Source organism: Rhopilema esculentum, chromosome 3, assembly GCF_057945365.1.
Source record: "Rhopilema esculentum isolate cy_ngs chromosome 3, ASM5794536v1, whole genome shotgun sequence".
NCBI lineage: Eukaryota > Metazoa > Cnidaria > Scyphozoa > Rhizostomeae > Rhizostomatidae > Rhopilema > Rhopilema esculentum.
Genome location: NC_142817.1, coordinates 2,664,736 through 2,677,227, shown reverse-complemented (window position 1 = coordinate 2,677,227; position 12,492 = coordinate 2,664,736). Strand labels below are relative to the sequence as shown.

General features: G+C 35.7%; 1 protein-coding gene across 2 annotated transcripts in view; it reads right to left on the bottom strand.

Moving 5' to 3' along the window:
• Positions 1–11,651, bottom strand: part of LOC135692498 (conserved oligomeric Golgi complex subunit 5) — a 49,826-nt gene extending 38,175 nt beyond the window's left edge. For both annotated transcript variants that reach the window (XM_065210641.2, XM_065210642.2), the window contains exons 1-11: positions 11,546–11,651; positions 8,465–8,604; positions 8,175–8,232; positions 7,840–7,894; positions 7,335–7,404; positions 6,793–6,913; positions 5,987–6,024; positions 5,588–5,680; positions 4,548–4,698; positions 2,726–3,007; positions 1,707–1,872 (exon numbers count right to left, since the gene is read on the bottom strand). In XM_065210641.2, coding sequence (XP_065066713.2) covers positions 1,707–1,872; positions 2,726–3,007; positions 4,548–4,698; positions 5,588–5,680; positions 5,987–6,024; positions 6,793–6,913; positions 7,335–7,404; positions 7,840–7,894; positions 8,175–8,232; positions 8,465–8,604; positions 11,546–11,597 — 1,226 coding nt within the window. In that variant the 5' untranslated portion in view covers positions 11,598–11,651. The remainder of the gene's footprint in view (positions 1–1,706; positions 1,873–2,725; positions 3,008–4,547; positions 4,699–5,587; positions 5,681–5,986; positions 6,025–6,792; positions 6,914–7,334; positions 7,405–7,839; positions 7,895–8,174; positions 8,233–8,464; positions 8,605–11,545) is intronic.
• Between the last annotated feature and the right edge of the window lie 841 nt (positions 11,652–12,492).

Genomic DNA, 12,492 nt, shown 5'->3' with positions numbered 1-12,492 from the left:
TAAACAAAAGAAATTTCACATTGTTAACTTGTGAAATGATTTAGCTTAAGAAATTGATTTTACGTAAGAAATATTTATCAAGCCAACTCATAAATCATTGATGCATCCTTGTGAGGATAATAACCCAGATACTTATCCGCTGAAATTAAAACATTTAGGTTTTTATAAGTTACGTCATATCTACTGATACAAACGCAGGCCTTTGAGGGTGCAAGGTTCAGTATTGTACGGCATTCAAATGGAGCTACTATTACAGCAATAACCATCAAAAATGGCTTTGAAAAAAGTAAACAAATTTAAACATGCTAATCCATTTTATCTGACACTTTTCGGCGTATAAACCGTCAGAATATAGATCAAAAACTAAGTTGTATACCCAGCTGTCGATCCAGACAGGCAATTAAGAAACGCGAGCACATGACTGTTGACGCTGCCCAATCAGTGTCGCTTGCCTATTTAACATATTACCCATGGATGCCTAGGTCGAAAACGAACTTCTTCTTTCTATATAATAACGGTTTTTCATTCTAATGTAGACAGATTCTAAAACTGCTAGAAACAGCGGGGACCGAGCTCTTCCAATAATCAGAAATATGTCGCCATTATAGTTCTTGGCACAATCTGGGTCTTCCACTAAATGCTACATGGCTGTTGGCACAAATTTTTACTTCTTCGAAGCCAATTTAATTTTTGCACTACGAAAAAACGGTTCATGATGACCATTCGCTAATGTCAATGTTTCATTCTGTCAAGATAAAATGGGGAGAGGAGAGCGCCACAGTTATATTTGCTGCGATGCTTCACCTTTCCAAAGGTGCGGCGTATCATCAAGAAAATCCGCAGTAGGGTGAAGTAGGGGAAGTTCGTTGTCAGGTACACTAAATAAAATTCGGAAAACTCAAATAACAAAGCAACTACATCAGGCAGACTTTGCGTTCTGTTTTCAAGTTAATTTAAACAGACGATGACCCATTTACATACAAAAGATATATTACGTGCTCCTATCGTAAAAGTGACTTGACAACATCAAGTTTCATGATTCGTATTTACAACAGGCTACAAAAGCATCAAGGGGAAATGTACGTACTAATTCAAAATTGATCACATTTTTCCTCTAAACTTACTTATCACTCGCTAGCTAAACCTAGCAGCTTTAGATCCACGAGCCCACATAATACATAATCAAATACTTTGCATGGTTTTCAAGCACAATATTTGATCACCTGCAACGTTATTAAGTAGCAACAATGAAGTTAAGAATCTCTCTCCATGAGATCAGACCTTAAATCTAGATATGAAGACACTTTTTGATTTGCACATTTAAACCTCAACTCTCTGACAGTCTTAGCTTTTTGCCTGGCATTCTTCAGAGTTTAAAATGTCAGAATAAAAGTCGAAAATTCATTTCTTTTAGCATACAATTTTCGATCATCATTCTGATGTTTGAAACTCTGAACAGTGTATGAAGAAAGCGTTTGCTGTTTCAAAACCATTTTCAAAAAAAGAGCTAAAGAAAAGACGAGGAGAATTAAAAGGTTTTACTTTTGGCAACTGGAAACAGAACGTAGGTGATGAGAATCTGGAATAGGTTCCTTAGAACCAAAGAAACAAATTTTCTGAGCATATATTTAGCTAAACGATGAAGAATATGTACTGAAATTGAATTGAAATTAAATAGCTACAGAGTTGAATCGGATTACGTATACCTGCTCTTGGTACTTATGTCAGCGGTAATACCAATCACGTGATCGTTGCTTTGTGCAGACAGTGACTGATTTGATTTGAATTGAGCGACACGTGCCCACAGATCGTTGCATATTCGAAGAAGCTTCGGGTATTCCCCTTCAAAAGCTTGCTTTATAAACGTCGAGTCTGTGAAATATTGGTACACATTGGTTAGAATGAATCACTAAATTGTAGCTAGAGTGTAGAAAAACAACTAAGTTTTGGGTAGAAACAGTCTAATAACATTTACAAGTATGTTGAGCTGTTAGAGTTTTTCTCGTTACCTTCAACCTACTCTACATGATCGACAACCAACAAAATCGCTTCTAGAGAGGTTATTCATCACGAGCCAACAGATAGATGTGATACAGTGGCCACGCTTAGCCTCACCCCTATTGCCTCAAGGTGAGTGTCCAAAACATTGCTTAAGCCACTTTTCCAGCTTAGAGCCTTCACACCACAAATAGCAATTTGACAGAACGACCGCTTGCAGTCATAGAGTTCTAAAATGTGACGTCACCAAGAACCTATTTTTAGAATTTTTGAATTTTAACCACATAGCGTAAAAGATCACCATGAAATACTTCCAAATATGCAAAAATTAGTCAAATATGTCGAGATATTACGATCAGTAAAATCAGTTGAGATATTACCAATGAAAGATTTGAAGTTTGCTAACGAATCAACGAAGTTCGCTTTGTTTACAAGGTTGTGATCTGAGCCAATTCGTAGAGCATTTGACTGATTTTGCATACTTAGAGGTATTATATTATGCTCTTTCAGGCTATGGGATCAAAATTCAAAACTTCTAAAAATAGATTTTTGTGATGTCGTCCATTTAGAACTCTATCACCACAAAAAATATATACAGTAAAGCCCAGGGGCGTTAATGAAATGCTTGTTCTATTAAGGCGGTAAGTAGAATGGGGCATTAAAATATTATTCAGACATCTAAAATTAACATTCAAGCAGATGCTCATAGAAGATCTTCAATATTTACCTTGTGCTGCCCGGCTCAAGCCATCTCCTAGTGTTTCGATTGCCATTGTCCAAAAATTATTTAAAATGATACTTTGCCCATCTTCACTGAAGTTTTCAATAAAATAAGAGTGAGAAACTGGGTCCTTCTTTTTGGCCAAGACTTTTTCAAGATGATAAACCTTTTCACAAAGTTCGTACGTCTTGTTTACGAGCTTATCCATTCTTGTCCACAGACCAGCTCTCCAAGCAGCGCTGCTTCCAGTTGTTGGCATCGTTGATCTTCCTGGCCCAGGCCCAGTTGCTAGATCAAAGACACAGCAGGGTTTTGTATTATAGAGATTTTCGGCGTTAAGTAGTTAGATGGTCTTGCTTAACAAATTTTATCATCAACTAATAAAGCATAGGAATGGCTAATGTCTGATGACCGCTGTATGGCGTGAAACATTGAGTAACAACAAAGAATTTAAACTCCATTTTTTCTCTCAATCCTGTCTTAGCAATGGATGATTGACTTGTTGATATGAAACTGTCAAATAAATATTATCATGTCTCAATTGTGCCGTTTTTCAATGTACCAACTTTTGTTTCCATAGATTTTATGATTCTGAGGCATTCTTGCTGAACCCGAAAACGACCAGCTATGGCCACCGCTTCCTATTTTAATCTTTCTGTCGTATTAATTAAAAAGGTTATATACAATTCTTGCTTATACACCTTCAGCAATCTATAGTCTAAGCAAGCTATTTTCTGAAGTTTTATAGCTCTTTTCTTCCTAGCAGCTCTTTTGTAGTTTGTAGCCCTCCTATTTAAAGAATCAATAATGTCCCCATAACACAGAGGTGTTCCATAATGGATACTAAAACTGTTCACGTGGACAAGCACCTGTACACACAGGATAACCAGCATAAAGGAAATATTAAATGACTGAAGATAAACTAACCACAAAGTAATCAAAACAAAGTGTGTATCAGGACCGTTAATACTCAACAACAGCAACAGTGAGTTTTAAAAAGAAACAGAATTCTAGTTTGATATAGCGAAAAGTTCGTAACATACAGGGTTGGTAATAGCGGGAAATCATTACACAAGGAGTATTCTGAGGGACCACAAATTTGGTTTATAATAGCGAGACGATCGTAATAGCAGGGTTCGCAATAGCGGGGGTTTCGTCATTCAGGGAGTATTACCGTGAAAACAAACTTTCAGTTCGTTATCGCGATAAGCTCGTAATCAACAGGGTATGTAATAGCGGCAGTTCGTTACGCAGGGAGTATTACAGGGAAAGAAACTTCTAGTTCGTTATCGCGATAAGTTCGTAATTAACAGGGTTCGTAAAAGCGGGGTATGCAATAGCGGGAATTATTGCATTGGGGTATTCCAAGAGACGAGACCTTTAAATCATAATAGTGGAACGTTCGTTCGTGCTAGCAGGGCTCGTTAGATTAAGGGCTAGTTATACGAGTAACCCAAAATGGAAAATGGAACATTCAAAATGGAACTTTGAGTGAATGGCTACAAGTAAATCATTCATGGCGGCTATTTTTTGTCCCTAACTTGTGGTCGGGCACAACATTCTTCAGCAACTAGTAATTCTTTCGTGATTTTGGCATCATGAAAATAACAAGACTTTGGGCAATCCTGACACAAAACGAAGTTCTTAAATGGTTCGGAAATTTGGATCAAAAAGTGGCCAAAAAATGTTTGGTCTATTACTTATAAGAGCAAGCAGGTTGAATTTTGATTGTGACCCCTAGCTTGGCCACAAAAAATTGTTTCATTAAGAAGAATTTTAGTGGAATTAAACTTTCCAGTCTAAGATGGAAAAGTTTCGTAAAATTCACCTTGGTTTGGATTCATCTTTTGCGGATCAAAAGTATCAACAACCAGCTCCTGTAGATTTGCTGAATACTTGGAGACGACTTCATCGACTCTGTCTTGCAGTAAGCTGAGATTGTAAAATACCTGTAAAGCTGTACCAGTCTGTGTTTGATTCTATGCAAGGAAGAGAGTTACAAAAACACTATGCATATAAGAGGAATTGTGCGAGTTTATATATTTACTTAATGATTCTATGTTGAATAATGCAACATACGGGCTCACTGAACATAATTGTACAGGACTGAAATAATGGTGCACTAAAATACTATATACAAAAGACCTGACAAGAATAAATGTTTTGAGTGTGATACTTTATCTGAAAAGGAGTTAAGGTTTCGATCAAAAGAGTAATGGCATAAAATGAATTCCCTAACCGAAATCCCACGTTAAAAGGGCAGCAACAAGGGACGGGGGTTAAACTCTCCTATTCTTGTTCCAAAAGAAAGGGATATGACAATATTTATTAGGTAAAAAACCAGTTGTTGACATTTATGATATGTCTCTTTAGTTCTCAACATTTTCCCAAAGTCAATATTTTAATTAAGAAGATCGTGAGGACAACACGATACTTGTGTTAGCATAAGAGGCTGAACTAAGACAAATTTGGAGCAAAGAGGATAAAATCTTGCAACAGTTTAGATGGATAGAAGACAATTCCTTATGCAACAAAAAACAAAGTTAAAAGCAATTCTGCGGCATAAAAAGCTGACAAACTGATTACTAGAATCAGAGAGCTGGTTAACTGAAATAGAAAAGCGAATCAGTGATGCCGATCAATCATCTTAGAGCTTCTTGGGGCATGAAATGAAACACACTTGAAAGAAGAAAAAAAAGGAAGAAAACTTATCTAAAACCCTGGATTGTCACAGTAATCGCAATGCCATTTTATCTGTGAACCCCGCTTCTACACTTACAATGTACGAAAGCCATTCATACTTTTAACTACAAAATACGAATTCGCATGGCCAAATAAAACGTCAAAAACAAACTCCATCTAGTGTACCTGATTATCCAGACCTTGATCCAACATAAGATTTGCCTGGTTCTCGACTTCTTCCCTGGCTTTCTTTATCAACTCAAGATCATTTTTGATCAGCTGCAAAGCAAGTTTAAAATTTCAAAATTTAAAAAAGAAATTTTATCGAGAAGAGACGCAAATGTTTGAGGTTTTCATTTTCATCTAATATCAACAGAGGTGGGACAATACTAAGTACGGGAAACTAATTCAAAAAATAGTAGTACTTTGTTTGAAAATAAACAATCCAAATTGCACACATTTCAATTCTGTACAAATATATAAATTTATATATGCCTATTATCCACTTCATTAATTTTAGCATATTCTTCAACTGAGATAACTACGATAGCTAACATAGACGATGAAAACACATTGAAAGAATACCTGTATATCTGACAAATCTTCACCTTCGAGAACATGGTCTGCAAAAAATGACGAAATCAGTACTTTTCTTATATGCGAACAAAGAATAGAATCAAACAGAAACAAAAATAGAAGAAACATGAAATAGGATTAAAAAGCAAATCTTCAAGATTATTGTAACTTATTGGTTTTACGAGGCATTCATATTTGCATTCAAGTGTTAGAACAAATAAAATATTGTGTCCGAGAAATTACGTTGAACAACATGAAAATATTTTACTTCGTATAAAAGAGGAAGCACATCAGGATTCAAATAGCTAACAAAACAAATTAGATCAAAAAATGTTTATAACTCTTGAAAAGAAAATAGATTGCAAAATCAGGCTGAGATTTCAACAAAAATGTTGACAAAATAGCTGCTAGAAAAAAACATTAATATCACTTTTATATTTGGTCTGATTAAATGGAATTTTAGCTTTAAATGACTTCTTGATACCGTTGTGACACCGTTCTAAACAGTGCTACCACCATTCATAAACTAGCGGGCATACATTGGCTCTATAGCTACAACATTTCTAGTCATAAAAAAGATCAATAGTTTTCATTTGATAGAGTAAGTAAAGATAATTTTATAGTATTAATAAATTCGTGTTGAAACAGTACTCGGAACCCTTCCTATCAACGTCAAAAGACTGAACACCACCTAACTACCCTCTCTTCCTCTCTATCTTTATGCTCACTCTCACTGCTCACTCTACCATCTCTTTATGCTCAAAGAGATGTTTCACTTAACAAGAAAAGGCAAAGTACAACAACGAAATTCATACCGAGTTCATTCAGACTTTGAGCTGCCTTGGCAATTTCTCGAACGCCTGCTTTCAGTTGCATTTGTAGTCTCTTACCAAGATGAAATATCCGAATTACCCGACGTAAGATGTCACATGCATTCTAACAACATAAATAATAATCAGTCATTTTTCTGTAAAAAAAGCTTTAAAGTGCAAATGCGTCTTTTGTGGAATGCAAATCAGAAAAATTAAACTATATTAGACCTTAGTTTAAAAATATAAATCAAAGAATTGCACGAACAAAAACAGATAAAAATGTGGGTAAAGGAGGCATCTGGGGCCCTAAGGAAAATTCTGCCACGCGACCTCTACTTACAGACTGCAAGAAGATCCAATCTAAAGGTGTAGAGCACGTCAAACACAATTATTGCTAAGCAAAATGTAAAAATGAGAATTTTTTCTCGTTAGCTAGGGAGAGGTGAGTTATAGAGTTTCAGTTGAAGAGCTTTAGAAGTTTTGGAAAGTTATTGCACTTGAGCAAAGTTTGCAGTTTGCAGTGTGGAAATCCAACGAAAATTCACCTGAAGTCTTCTTAGCTGCCTTGTCCTAGACGCAATGCGATTGTAAGGATCTGTGATTTGAACTTGTACCCTAAAGTAAAAACATTAGAGTTACGTTTTATTTTCAAGATAGGCAGTTGCAAACAAACTTGATTCCTTGAAATAATTATAAAGAAAACTTACAGAAATCTTGATTCATGCTGAAACAGATTTAGTTTTAGTTAATCTTAGTATTTTCAAAGGTCACATTTAAGCCTACATTCTAGTAGCTATGGGAATGGGTATGGCCTTTTTGGAATCTATAAACTAAAACCAAGCTTTCTTTTCATAATCTGCATAAGGAAGAAAACATTGAATGGCCATAGTCTTGTGGAAAAAATATGATTAGTGAATTCATTTCAATGTTCCCTTTGTTATGTTAGCCCATAGCAGTATTCTTGGCACCCTTTCTTGCGAGCAATACCTAGCCAAAGTTTGGAACTGAGGATGAAACGAATGCATATGAATAAAACCAGACACTGCCTACCTTTCTACTGAGGTCTTTAGAGAATGTATTCTTCCTTGAATGCTCTGCAGTACACCTAAAAAATTCTCAGTTATAGATAACATGATATACATTGCACAAAATGAGCCATCAGTAGCAAAACCGTTTACAAATCAATGGAAACATGTAAATTTGAGCAAAAGAACAAGATTGTTTCAAGTTTCAGCTTGGCAACTCATTGACATCTAAATTGAGAATTGAATTCTTTTGAACTATAAATGTATAGTTACCATAGTTCAACCAATATGATATTGATTATTATCAAACAGACAAGTATTCAGTTACTGTGATATTTTTGATGAGCAATAAGGACATACTTTCCAATGTTTCAATGCCTGTTGCTTGGGACAAAAGATCTTCATGGTGTGAAGATACCTGCAAAATTGAATAAGTCTACAGTATGGACAGGGAAATAAACCTGATTTTGAAAGGGTGAGACTAACAAAATACAAAGTTCCATTGACAAAAATGGTTGATACACAATCCCCTGAAATTTAAAAAGTATATAATTTAAAATATGCTACAGCAATAAAACATATTGCATGCTTTTGAGAACTGAACTTTTGTCTAAAACACTTGAAAAAACATGAATTGCTGATAATATTACCTGATCTCTGATTTCTTTATCTAGAAGATTGATACCATCAGCTAACTTTGCAAGAGATTCCCCGATTGCTCTACTCTGTATGATTGTATTTGCATACGTCTTTGGGTCAAATGAATCCTCCAAAAACTTACTAAAGGTACCTAGAAGAACAATACAAAAAAAGATTTCAAACAAGGATGCTAATGCAAGCATCTAAAGCGCACCACAACCATTAAGAGAAAATTTTAAGGCAGTCTGTCCCCTCAATGATTGGCTTATCTGCACAATTGGTTTTCCCACCTAAACAAATTGCACTGCTTGCATTTGATGGCCTAGCTGCGGTAGTGGACAACATTTGAAACTCAAGCAAAAAGCTAATGGCAAGAGGATCTAGGTTACTGGAAATGAATGATGATAATGGAAACATTTCTTTTTGTTATTGACATATCTGTAGCACAAACCAAACAGGGAACAAAAATGTTTCATTTCCATTGGATGCAAAATGTTTGATATTTTTCACTGAGAAGACATACCTTGACTTTTCTAGGTACTAGGTAGGGTAGTAGGCTTTTCTAGCTTGTTTTAGGGAGCACCTTAATTTTGCCTAGAGCAAGGCCTGATGTCAAAGTATAATATTTAATGGAAACACATTTGATTTGAAATCAATTAAATCAAACCCTTCATTCTCACTTACACTACAACTTACAATACAGTGTAACATGTCTTTAACAAAAATAATTTCTTAGAAATTCTTTGAAGATAAATTTGATATATCTGTGTTATTATACAGGGAAAGCCATTTCAGATACTGCTTTGAAGTGCTGTGAATGGGTATTGAAGTGAAAAATAAGCTTTTGGTATGAAAACAAGAGGAAATAGAAACTTAGTTTAGTGCAGAAGAAAACATAAAATATTATCTTATTAAAGACTTAAATGATTGTTTGTGATAGGTCTAAAGCAGGGGCACGCACCGTGCAGCTGCTGGGCTAACACCCCCCCCCCCCCCCTGCCACTTTATTCAATAATAGGCTAGAAAATTTTTAGGAAGGTTTAATCTAACGCAACTTTGTATAGTTAACTCCTGTGTAGTAGCAGTTCTTTTTGACTGGGAACTTTATTTGTTCATTTTATAGGTGTTTTATCTTGTTTAATGACATGATGTATTTTCAAACTTGGTTAGCTGGTGTTTTGTTACCCTCGAGCTAATTTTATCTATCTTTATAGTTATTGATATCTTCTATGAACCAAAATGTTTACAAAAATTTACTAGAAATAAGCAAATATTTTGTAAAAGAGGTGTTTTCTGGCATTCTAGAGGGCGTGGCCTTTTGGTCACACCCATTTCAGCCTGGTGCGCTTTTAGACTGGTGTGCAGTCCCTAATCAGGGGTGTAAAGCATATGTAGGAGTTTGGGTTTGTTTATCTTCAAAAACGTGCAAAATTATTTTGCTGACATCATTAATTGCACTTTTTGCTAATTATTGTTGTTTCATTTTGTTCATAAAAGCTAGTATAATCTTTTAAAACTAACAGGATGTAAGTTGCCATTAGACCTTTGACTCTCTTTTTTTTCCTGCACCTCAACTTTAATGGACATATCCTTAGTCGGTTTTTTAGCTAAAACAACACAAACACCACAAAACGTTATCTCTTGTGAAGCTGAACTAGTTAAAGCCACATTCAAAGCTTACAGATGAACCATTACATGGCATTTTTCATGTGTCAACTACAGTCGACTATAGTAACAGTCACACCAAATGTTGCCTAAAAATTTGTGACTGTCAACAGAATGAACTTTAAACAAAGCAAAATTGAGTAGCTTTGCATAATTTCTAGCAACTGTAACCTGTAAAATTGTTAAAGCAGAGTGACTATAAGCAGGGTCGACTGAACCAGTTTAATGTGTGATATGAATATACTTTCTGCAAACAGTTAATTTAACATTTTGCATTGATGACTTTTTTCTAACAACTGTTTCTGCTTATTTTGATATAATTTTTCATGCAGCCTGTTTACCATCAATTTTGCAGACAATTTATGTAATTATCCACTTGACTCGCCTGATGTAACTGTGCCAAACATAGAAATATTGTTTAACCTATATAAACCTATCAACCTAGACAACCCTGGTCTAAAACACATAAAAAAATTTTTCGCAAACAAAAATTGAAGTGTACAGTGTGCATTAGTCAGCAAGTGTGTATTTTAAGAGTGCCCCTTCCTAAAGCTGTCAATTAGCATCCAACTAGGGTGACTTTTGTTCTCCAAAAACACCAGTGTCTGCAGAAGCAGCGAAGTCAGGTGCACACTTGACTGATTCTTGTCCAACAACTTTACTCTTAGCATGCACACTAAGCCCTTCAGTGAATCAGTTTTAACTACCTGTGCTTGCTGAATTCTCTTTCACCCGACCCAAAATTTTCAAAAAATTTTCTAAAATCTGATAGGTGGCATTTTGAAATTTCCAGAGCATTTTCTTCACTCAATTTTATTGTATTTGACAGACCACAAAGGCTAGAATCCAAAGTATTGTGAGCTACCATGGTTGTCAGCAACTATGGCATTCTGAGGATGGCCAGAAAATTTGCAACTATGGCATACACAAAATTTGCAACTATGGCATTCTGAGGATGGCCAGAAAATTTGCAACTATGGCATTCTGAGGATGGCCAGAAAATTTGCAACTATGGCACACACAAAATTTGCAACTATGGCATTCTGAGGATGGCTAGAAAATGGGTCCTGAAAATTCACAGCATTGATTGGGAACCATGGATCCTAGGCAAACATTCTATCATAATAATTCTCCATAGTTATTTTTGGTTTGATTATGACATGAGGAAAGAAAAACTTATAAGTACAAGAAATTGAACATGGTTTGAACGAAGGCAGGAATTGAAAAACACAACTTTATGGTCTCAGTTGTCTTCCAAAGCGTGACTTCAATGAAAGGCGCAAGACCTGCTTCATCCAACTTGCCAGGTGAGGGCCCCTGCCCCCAGTGCAAATTCATGAAACATTGAAATATATCAATCTACTTCTACGACAGTTAGTAACACTATCTTTGTAAAATTATTCATATCTATTCATTTCTTTTCTTACCGTCATCTTTCAACAATTCCAAAATATCAAGTGATTCTCCATCTTCCGCCATCTTGAAACATGGCACTTTTGTTGACGGTCTCGCTTTCAAAACGAGATTTGGGCTCGAGGGAACTAACACAAATCGAGGGGCTCATAGAAAATTTCCCGCTTGATCATTAGGCAGGTACGTACATAGCAAAGATTTGAATCTGAGAGAGCAATTGTAAAACATGAGAGAGAAAACTATAAGCGGTAATATTAGGCAATACCAGATTTAGGTCGAAGAGTAAAATCCGCCCTACCCAGAGTATGAATTTTAATAAAGCACAAATAAGTTTGCCTTTATATAGAAAGGTTAAGCCTGGAAAGAACGAATGGAAAGGATTTTTCTTTTATTTAGTTATAAGTAATTAAGTATCAAACCTTTCCAATAGACTTCTATAGAATAATGTATTGCAAACATTATGCATTATACATGGTCCCTCAAAAATGACCCTCGCATTCTTTTTTGGAACTGAACAAGGGGGACTTTTAATTTTCAAATCGGCTACTTTAAAAGATCCTATGTTGCTAGCCATAGGATTATTATTTTTGTCGAGTAGTTTAGTCTGGATTGGCTAAAATCTAATTTCAAAACTAGCCTTCTACAATTTGACTTTTGGGACGGGTGCTGCCCTTGGTTCTTGTGTTCTATCCCGGTTGGGATGGCACATGTGGCAGGTGGTGGCGGCGGTTTTCGTCTGCGGGTGGGGGTTTTCTGTTCCTTGTCCTGCATTTGTTTCTTTCCTGGATTTATACCCACTGATATCGTTACCTGACATGATATCTAATGTGAGACAGAAACTTAGCATTCCTTTGTAGTTTCTTTTTATTTAGAACATTGTCAAATTTTGAATTGTAAGTGCTTTTCATGGTGGGAACTTCGATGATCTGGAGTCTATTCCCGCCATGAAAGGCACTGTAGT